At 37.6% G+C, this 11,391-nt stretch overlaps 1 protein-coding gene across 1 annotated transcript in view; it reads left to right on the forward strand.

Moving 5' to 3' along the window:
* LOC128688817 (ionotropic receptor 21a-like) overlaps positions 1 to 11,391 on the forward strand; it is a 62,143-nt gene that overhangs the window by 36,324 nt on the left and 14,428 nt on the right. The window contains exons 4-5 of the mRNA XM_070085680.1: positions 246 to 374; positions 4,406 to 4,571. Coding sequence (XP_069941781.1) covers positions 246 to 374; positions 4,406 to 4,571 — 295 coding nt within the window. The remainder of the gene's footprint in view (positions 1 to 245; positions 375 to 4,405; positions 4,572 to 11,391) is intronic.

An 11,391-nucleotide genomic window follows, 5' to 3' on the forward strand; every position in this document is an offset into this window, starting at 1 on the left:
CATCCTTCCTTTGTAATCTGAGTGTATTGTCCTTGATACAGTTATATTTCGTATCAGATCATCATTGTTAGTGAAGATAAGGTCCTGTGTATTTTCTACTCTTTCAGAGTCTGTTATTTGTTGGTTTAAGGTGACTTATTTATTATTAGATTATTGTAAACTTAGCTAAAATATATTTAGTTGAATTAAGCAAAATTAAATTCCGCTTGTTATTATGTATATATATTTAATGTTTCTTTTAAAAGTACCAACCTGCTGTGAAGTGCTCGTTTACCGACGATGTCTCTTCTGCAACAACGGGGAAGCTGGGATCAAGGTAATAAACAAAGTGAACTTCTCCATGATGTCCCACCTGGAAGACACCCAATTTATTGGTGAGATTTATTCGTGTTTCTTCGTTGAAAACAGTTGTTTGACAGTTTTTCCCCTCTCATTATTAATAATAGGTAAACAACGTATTATTCATGTTTATTATGTTTAAGTTTACAGATTGTTTTCTATTTTGTGATTCTGCATTTGAAATGTAATTAGCTCAATGCATTTTTGCAGTCACCATCCTCAGTGATTCTGTTTATAATAAGTGGTGAATGACAAGCCATTTCCATCTCTTTGTTCATTTCGTTATGATGATCTGTTACTGAAAATGAGTCATTACAATGAGCTGGAACATGATGGAAGTTTGATTTTGATGTTTATACTCAGGATGTACGAATGAAGAATCCAGTAAAATATCTTAATTGCTGTTAGACATTGATCACGTGACCAAAGTGGGAAATAATCTCCGTTCTTAGCTGATTATGGGAAAGGTTATCAATGACACTTGATAAATCATTTATTTAATTAGCTGACTATGATTTAGTTATCTATTACATTCATCAGTTAGTATTTTCAGTAGTTGTTTTCTAAATAGATGGAAGTATTTCCAGGGAATTCAAGATAGTGGGGCATAAATGTCTGTTCTCATTTTGCATGTAGCAATGTTAATGATAATGATATTCACGTGGTTCACTCGGACAGAGGCTGTGCTGACATAGACTTCCTAGAATCTAAATGAGAGAATGTTATTAAACAATGTCACACTGCCCCCCCCACCCCCCAGCAATTAGGGGGAGGTCACAGGCGTCGGAGTTCATCTTTCTAGATCAATGCCTGATTTATGGTGAAGAATGTGTCAATGACCTACAATTTTTATATGTAGTAACGTAACAGGAAAGGCAAGACCACTGCATGCATACACAAAAATGATGACTGGGCAAGAAATGTGGAACTTAGTATCTGTTACTTTATTAGGATAAGTTCAGAGAAATACAAGTAGCATATCAAGCAAGCAATAAATAGGTTATTATGCCCTCAACTATTACACTGAAAGTGTGTGGAAACTATTCCACTGTATTACATGTGAATTTTATATTTTGATGGCTAGCTGACAAAAATGTATTTCCAGTCTGACTAATTATTTTCGGTAACTAAATACTATCATGAATGATGCAGTAATGGGAAGAATGTGGAGACACTGGTGCTTAAGGTCAAGGCTGAAGCTGAGGCTGCATTTCATTCTCGTTATTATAACCTAAACGACTTGCCAGCAGCATAAGTCCCCACTTCTTGTTATTGTCTCTCACCACAAAATTATAAAGTGAAGGGAAATAGCGTTAAGTTTCATTAGCAAAATTTAAATTTAGCAAATCAAACAACCAATGGTCTTGTACTCAAGTTGCGCCATTAGTCAAAGAATTTTTGTTTGATAAAGATTACTGTGAACACTGTTTTCTTACTACCTATTACGAGGTGTTGCGATTTCACAATTGTGCTGCCAAATTTGTCAGCGAGAATAGCTATAACATTCATGAAGTTATGGGCTTAATGACTATGATGGATCTATTGTACATGCTCAAAAGTCGTCGTGAGACTCATGCCATGGCAATCCAGTTAGAATAATATCCTGCAGGAGTCAGTGAATTTTGTTTCAGAGTTAGGGGTAATGACGCTAGCTATTCCTCGTCTAAGTGATTCAGTTTCAGGCTTTCTATTTTTGGGCAATCAGTCGGTTCCTCTGAAGCATTATACCGGTCCTAAAAATGTAATCCCAGCAACTGTTGTGTATACACCATAACCAATAATGGAGTGGTCTATGCTAAGAAGATGACTTTTGTATGTGTTCAAATCAAAGATGATGAGTAATTTAATATTCTGATGTCTAAGTAATGCACTTTTATAGGGGGATCTGTGTACCTCCAAATTCCCGATCATGAAAATGTTTGGCCTATTGACGCCGCAAACTCACACCCAGATGCACTGTCCTCGCTATTCTGACATACTTCAAACAGTCTTTTGATAATCTCGTGATGTCCCCTATAAACGTCCCAGCCAGCAGGCGGCTATGTATGGTGCCCATGCAATTAAATAAACACAAATCATTGGACATCTGCCGTTCACAGACCAAGTGAAATGCATACGCTTAAGACATTTCCTGGATGCTTCGGTAACAGATAAAGAGAGGACATTCTAGTTGGCGTTGCGTACTGTGCAATGAAGTCTCGTAAATGGCAAGTTGTGGGTACAAGTACAAGCATTTTACATATGGGTACAAGTACAAGCATTTTACTTGTGAGTACAAGTACAAGCATTTAAATTATTTCAGCAACCCTCCTGTGTGATTTCCTGAAAGATGGGGAGAAACTGTAAAGGAAATTGCTATGTACGCAGAGTAAGGGAATGAACATCACAAAGCTTATAGCTCACCACTTGTTGTGTCTTGAAAGAGAAGGTAACTGATTTCGTCAGTAGATTTCGTCTGCAGATGGCACCTTTTCCAGATGTGCCACCTTTCATCAGTAAGTGCCAACATTTACTGCAACAATGACGGGTAATGAATTTCAGTTCGGCGATCAATTTTTAGAATAAACATATTAAGAAGGGTTCAAGGGATAACCTGATCGCCTGATCAGGTGGCTATCTTGATTATTTTCTATCATGATTGCAAAAGGTGAAGCACAAGGAGGAGGAGGGAAGAAGCAGGAAAAGCTAAAGTCAGGCGTTGTCAAAACACTCATACCCACTCTGCTCTACTGGCACTGATTTCTACCAAGTTGTGAAAGTGAACAAGAAGTTAGCAAATATATCATTGGCAGTAATGCTGTAGAGAAAGGTTGATATTGATAGATGTCTTGCGTGATTCTTTGTATTATGGTGTTCTCCTTCAACTCCCTCATATAGTGAAAACAGTGAAATTCATGAAGTATTTGATTAGGGTTGGTCAGAGAAAGACAGTTTATGACATGGGCACCATCTTATTCTTTTACTAGTTGTCGGAGAGCAGCACTGGTTTCCATTTTCATTATTATTCCAGTTTAAGTTATATGTAGTCCTGCCCTATCGACGAATACATTGTTAAAGGAAGACAAACATGAATGGGCTAGTCAACACAGACTGGGTGAGCTGTGACGTCAGTCTGTAGATCCTGACATGATCGTAACTGCCATGCAGCTTTTGTACCATGTGGTCTGGCCATGTGGGATTATTCTAATTCCGGTCAGGCTACCAGAACACATAAAGCCCTATGCTGTTACAATACAGAGACCCTTTATGATGCCATCATGAAAAAAAAATGGTTAGTTCTGTCACTGGTCCGTTGCTCCGACAGTCTAAGGCAGGGGTCTCCCCAAACTCCAAACTGCTGTTGCATGTGTGGTAATGACTACTGCAGTCCACTACTAATGTAAGATGAAAAGGGAAATAAAGTGACAGAGGAGTCAGGAAAGGAGCAAAATGGGCAGTGTTTACTCTTCACGTGTACAGATATGTACTATATCCCATTTTTAATTTTATCTCATTTATTTCATGATTAATAAACTTCTTTTACGGCAGTTATTGTATATTGAAGGTTAATTCTGTTGGAAGCAGAAATATTACTACTAATATGAATAATATCTTGTTATTTTCTCCTTTCAACCTCATTCATAATATATTTTTAACACCTGACCAGTGTCTGACGAGTTTTAAATCACTACCATTGGATTCTACCCTGAAGCCTGAACATAGACACCGAGATCATTGTATATATGCCAGTCAAAAATTATGACGAATTCTATGTTTCAGTCACAATTGTGAACACTTTTGAGTTATTGCTGGGAAACACTTACACTGCCATCCAGTAGATCTCTTATAGGGAATCCCTGAGAATTGCAAATTTGCCAAAAAAATAAAATAATAATGAGCTGCTCACAGTTTCTTCTTTTAGTATTGGATATAAAGGAATGGCAAATGGACTAGAAGGATCTTAATGTAATTAACGTTAATTGACACTGAATTAAGAAACTCTTTTTTCTAATGATGGAATAATACACTTGAGTATTTGCAGTTTGCAAGGCGAAATCACTACTTAACTTTAAAACAACATTTTCAGATGAATCTCACAATTTCATGGGTCACAGGATGAGATTTGCAGTCATTCGATATTTCCCATACTCGGACTACACACCGTTGACTGAGGAGGCAGGAAGCCTAGTCCTGTTCCGAGACTGTGTTGATGCAAGACTGGTGATGGTTCTGTCCTCTCTGCTCAATGTCAGGTAGAACTTAAAAATAATTTTGTTCCTAAAATTCTTACTTAATGCACTGAAAGTATTTACAAATAAAAATGCTGATTGGTCTAATTCATGAACAATTCGGACTAAATAATGTCTTTGGATGTTGTAAAATGAATGAGGTGAAAGAATTTCTTGTTATATTTCATAATCTTCGTAAATTGCATATCCTCGTGGGGAGTTTTAATGAGTTTTGATGGGTTTTATAAGTTTTAATGAGTTTTATAAGTTTTAATAAGTTTTGAGTTTTAATGAGTTTTATGAGAACAAAGGGCAAGGAAAATAATAGACATGTGCAACATCTGGGTATCTTTGATGTAGATGTTTCGCCAACCAGAGGCTTTATCAATACAAATTCAAGGGCATAATTAGTATTACATCCCAGGATTCCAAATGGCCTGTTATCCCGGGTGTAATGGGAGCAAAATAAACACAGTAGAAAAAGTTTAGACTTATATTATCCTTCACCAATTTAGAACAGCAATATGTGCACTATGTACAGAGATAAGTATAGTGCACTCCACGGTAAGCAAAGCAGAAATAGAAGCCACAAGATAGCAGACCGTGCTTCAACCAGCTCTAGAATGGGAATGACAAGGGCAGACAGGAGAGCGGTACCCACATAACCTCTGCGATTGCCAAAACCATCTTCTTATTGGCTAGAACCTGGTCACTAGTTGAACGACGGGGCCCCATCATCAACTCTTAGCAACCTGGTTCGCTGGTTGGGGGAGATAGCCTGTAAATGAGGGTGTGTACATGCGCCGAATAAAGGTTACGTACTCTTTGCATGCCACAATTAGTAAACAGTAGAACCATATACAAAAGATGAGGTAATTGATCCTTCAGGCTGAGGAACTCATTACCTCATATTTTGTACATAGTTCTTCTGTTTTCCAATTTGTATTGATAAAGCCACCAGTTGGGAAAACGTCTACTTTAAAGATACCCAGATGTTGCACATGTGTCTAATTTTCATCTTGTCGGTACTGTATATCATACAGGGACAGTGAACCCAGAGGAAGGACAATGGAAGGCAAACAACGTTTATGGAAATGGGATTAATATATCGCCAATATTATCATTTCATCTACGTCTCTAAATTAAATATTTAGCGGTTAAATGAGTGATATTGCTTAATGAATAGCCTGATTCATGAATATTAATTATATAATGGTGAATGGGGAAGGTTATAATGTAATATGTTGTGCTGGCGTTGGTTAAGTCTGTTAGTTAAGTCATCTAGACCGTCCTCGTGAGATACTTTTGCTTCTCCTTAAATGCCACAGGATCTTCGTTCACAGGCAGGTTGGAGCAACAATAATGAAAATAATAAGAATGGAAACTTCAGTGGAAAATAAGATGGAGGCTGCGTACAACGAAGAATTCAATGATTTCGGCTAAGTTTAGTCTTATATTAAATCTTTGGAGACATCGAAAGATGTTGTAATTCTTAGGAGAAAAAATTCTCTATATAAACAAAACCTTGGAAGTCAAGAACTCTCGTCTGAGTTATTTGATTATTATTGTATGAGAGGTAAACTAAAGAACGTTGAACCAGACTGTGCTTCATACCTTGTTTTTGGTATTTGTGTCTCTGGTTGCCACGTCGCTGACTATGAAAATGTAACTTGTCAGGATCAGGAAGAGGCAGTTATCATCGATGGAGAAATAGACGTGGAAAGTGTTTTCAATATTTTTCAAGGACGAATGAGCTAATTTGTTCATACTCAAGAACTTTGTATAAAAGACTGTCTCATTTATCTAGAGGTAGTAATTTTTCTCTACAACAATTAAAAAAAATATCTTTTTTTTTCAAACCAGAGGTCAACTTTTGTTGCAAAATTCCTCCAAGACAAAGGTATTTCTGTGTGATTTCCAAATGCGACAAGAGGAAATTCACAAAGTTGATCAAGGTAGTTCTGTAAGGATCTGTGCAAGTCAACAGTGCTGTCAGGGCCGGATTTAGGGAAGGGGTCCCGGGCCCTCCACCAGAAGGGGCACAACACCAATTAATGAAAAATATTATGTCACATATTACACTGAGAACAGAATAGATAACAAAAACAGAAAATGTATGCAAGAGTTTGAATTGTGGTGGGATTGTCATGTTGAGTCATCTGATCGCTGGTGTAACTTCATTGGTGCAAGAGCGTCATCATCTGCATGACACGAGGATGACTCACACCACATCATCATCCTGGGTGTGCAGGGCGCTGCAATGTGAATGACTGCTTGATCATGGTCAGTATGAGAACAACAGTGTGGTAGAGAGAACCAGCTACGAATGAGCATGAAGCAAGGGCGGCTCATTGGATTTCGATGGAGTCATCAGAGATTTTTCCATCACAAGAGCATGGAATGTACCTGGCTTATAATATTTTATCTGATTAAAGATAACTTCTCATAAGTCTGTACATTACTTTTGAGTTCCACTTGCAAATGAACTGAAAGAGTGCTAAATTTTTATTTTTTTATTAACACTTAAGCCGTTTCCCACAAAGGCAGGGTGGCCAGAAAAAGAAAGACTTGCATCATCATTTACTCCCTCATTGTCTTGCCAGAGGGGCACGTACACTAAGTTATAAAACTGCAACAATAACATCTCTCCTTCAGAGTGCAGATACTGTACTTCCCATCTCCAGGACTCAAGTCAGGCCTGCTGGTTTCCCTGAATCCCTTCATAAATGTTTCCTTGCTTACACTCCAACAGCACGTCAATTCCTAAATCCATTTGTCTCCATTTGCTCCTATCTAACACACTCATGCAAGCTTGCTGGAAGTCCAAGCCCCTCACACACATTACTTTCTATACCCTCTCCCTCCAACATTTCCTAGGCTGACCCTTACCCAGCCTTCCCTGCGCTACAGATTTATACACTCTTATTCTCTCCATATACTCCTCCCTCCTTGCATCACTTCTACTTTGTAAAAACCTCTCATATGCTAACTTTTTCTCTCTTACTACTCTCTTTACATCATCATCCCACCAATTGCTTCTCTCCACTCCCGCACCCACTTTCCTGTAACCACAAAATTCTGTTGAACACTCTAACACTATATTCTTAAACTTACCCCATACATCTTCTACCCCGTTGCCTATACTCTCACTCCAACAGTTGTTTATATCTTAACCTAGCTGCCTCCTCCTTTAGTTTATAAACCTTCACATCTCTCCTACTTCCTGCTTCCATTTTCCTTGTATCCCATCTATTTTTTTATTCTCACTGTAGCTACAACTAAAAAGTGATCTGGTATATTTGTGGCCCCTCTATAAACATGTATATCTTGAACTCTACCCAACAGTCTTTTATCTACCAATACGTAGTCCGACAAACTACTGTCATTACGCCCTATATCATATCTTGTATATTTATTTATCCTCTTTTTCTTAAAATATGTATTACCTATAACCAAACCCTTTTCTATACAAACCCGTGTCGTACTGGCCAGCCATTGTGAGCGTTCGTGGTTCGTGGTTACAATAATATATAAATGCTGCTCGTCGGCTAGTACACCAAACACGGATGAGAATGAAATTAGCCTGAAAGCTCCAACACCTCCCTATGTCCTCTGGCCAAGGTAAAACACATAGCTCTGTGCTGTGTGCTTGGTTCTTGTAGGATCGGGTGGTCCTGTGGTCTAAGGCGTCATGTAGTTCTCGCTCACAATGGCTGGCCAGTACGACATGGATTCGGATCCTCGGCTAGCGCAGGGTTGTTATTGATATATATATATATATATATATATATATATATATATATATATATATATATATATATATATATATATATATATATATATATATATATATATATGTATATATATATATATCACCGAATGAGAGAATCTTGCTGCTCCAGCGCCAAACCCTAGTGCAGCACTGGCTTACAAACAGTCAATCTGGGATAGCCCGATTGCTGGAAAGGTGCTTGCCAACATGCTCAGGGCTGCAACATCAGATAGGGAGATTGCCCGTCTCCAGGCTGTGAGTGCACCTCACTCCGGGGACTTCCTCCAAACAGTTCCCATATCGGCAATGGGAACGCGACTCGACCCTAAGACCCTCCGTATTGCAGTGGCTCTGCGCCTTTCTGCCCCAATTCACACAGAATATACGTGTATTTGCGGCGAAGTGCAAGCAGACCAATACGGTCTACATGGTCTTAGCTGTTCCAAAAGAAAGGGCTGTCATGCAAGACACAAAGAGGTCAACGACATCATTAAGAGAACCCTTGCTACAGCTGGATGTCCTTCCGATAGGGAGCCACGATCACTTGCAGCAAACAATACCCCCAACCCAGCAAACCGCCCCAACGGAATCATCATATATCCTTGGAAGAATGGCAAGCTCTTAGCATGGGACTATACCTGTGTGTCCACACTGGCTGACACCTATATCCATCACAGTGTGGGGCGACAGGGAGGAGCTGCTGACCACAGGGAGGAGTACAAGATCAGCAAGTACAGGGACATTAGCCAACAGTATCAATTAGTCCCAGTGGGATCAGAGACCTTGGGATCATGGGGAAAAATGCCACACGTTTCCTTAAAGAATTGGGTTCCAGACTCATCGACACCACAAGGGACCCAAGGGCAGCCACTTTCAAGTTCTAGCGCCTCAGCGTCGCCATCCAGAGGGGAAATGCTTGCTGCATACTTGGCTCGCATCCAGCCTCGGAGGAGCTGGAGGAAATTCATGATCTTTCATACATTGTGCCATTGCATTCATGTTCATGTTTTTTTCTGTAAATGTATTTTGTTTATTAATAAATGTTCACATAGAATATAAAAAATATAGGGGGTGGTAGGAGAAGAAAATATTCAAACAGCTCCGGGGAGAACCTTGAGTTTTCCCTGAGGTACGTTTATTGTCTTCTCTGAGGATGAGGGTCCCCATATATATATATATATATTTATATATATATATATATATATATATATATATATATATATATATATATATATATATATATATATATATATATATTATATATATATATTTATATATATACATATATATATATATATATATATATATATATATATATATATATATATATATATATATATATATATATATATATATATATATATATATGTATACATATATATATATATATATATATATATATATATATATATATATATATTATATATATATATATATAAATATATATATATATATATATATATATATATATATATATATATATATATATATATATATATATATATATATATATATATATATATATATATATATATATAAATATATATATATATATGTATATATATATATATATATAAATATATATATATATATATATATATATATATATATATATATATATATATACTGGGAACGCTTGGAAGCACTTGACTTGTACTCGCTGGAACGCAGGAGGGAGAGATATATCATAATCTACACTTGGAAAATCTTGGAAGGAATGGTCCCAAATCTGCACACAGAAATCACCCCCTACGAAAGTAAAAGACTGGGCAGGTGATGCAAAATGCCCCCAATAAAAAGTAGGGGCGCCATTGGTACACTAAGAGAAAACACCATAAGTGTCCGGGGCCCAAAACTGTTCAACAGCCTCCCATCAAGCATTAGGGGAATTGCCAATAAACCCCTGGCTGCCTTCAAGAGAGAGCTGGACAGATACCTAAAGTCAGTGCCGGATCAGCCGGGCTGTGGCTCGTACGTTGGACTGCGTGCTGCCAGCAGTAACAGCATATATATATATATATATATATATATATATATATATATATATATATATATATATATATATATATATATATATATATATATATATATATATATATATATATATATATATATATATATATATATATATATATATATATATATATATATATATATATATATATATATATATATATATAACAAGGGCGTATATCAACAACCTGCCTGAGGACAATGCAGTGATAAAATTAGATTTCAAGAATGCGTTCAATCTCCTGAAAAGAGACGTGGTATTAGCAGCAGTACAAGAACATTTCCCTTGTCTCTTCCCTTTTGTTTCAGCTGGGTATAGCAAGGAATCAATGCTTCTCTTTGGAGAGCATGAAATCACATCATCGGAGAGTGTCCAACAAGGAGATCCTCTTGCACCATTTCTCTTCTGTATAGCAGTTAGGGAAATCACAGTCAGACTGACCAGCGAGCTAAACATCTGGTTCCTAGATGATGGCACACTAGCATGTACAAAGGAGTCCCTCCTACATGACCTTACACAGGTAATGACACGGAGACAGGAAATGGATCTCATCCTGAATCCATCCAAATGTGAAATCATCTTAGTCAGTCAACAAGTGATAAATGCAGTGAGATCAAAACTACCAGGAGCAGCAGTCATTGCCCCCACAAATAGTGTCTTGCTAGGAGCACCTCTGGGAAGCAGTGCCATTGGCACAATTCTCAGGAAGAAATTGGAAGAGTTAAGGAGAATGGAACAACGAATAGGCAATCTGGACACCCACGATGCCTTTACCTTCTCACAAAGTGCTCGAGTCTGCCCAGGTTGACATATTTCCTAAGATATGCACCTTCATATCATAACCCTATACTGCACGAATATGACAGTATTCTGAGGCAGATTTTTACGAAAGTACTTAACGTTACTCTAGGAGGCATTGGTGTCCGCAAGTCATCACAGATTGCATTACCTGCTTTTCTGTCCTCGTGTATTGCATCCAGAGAGCTTGTAGCAGCGATTCTCCCTGAACATCTTAGGGACAAGATTGGAGTCCAGGATCAAAAATTCATTGACGGAGC

The sequence above is a fragment of the Cherax quadricarinatus genome, chromosome 16 (genome assembly GCF_038502225.1).
Source record: "Cherax quadricarinatus isolate ZL_2023a chromosome 16, ASM3850222v1, whole genome shotgun sequence".
In the NCBI taxonomy this organism is placed as follows: Eukaryota; Metazoa; Arthropoda; class Malacostraca; order Decapoda; family Parastacidae; genus Cherax; species Cherax quadricarinatus.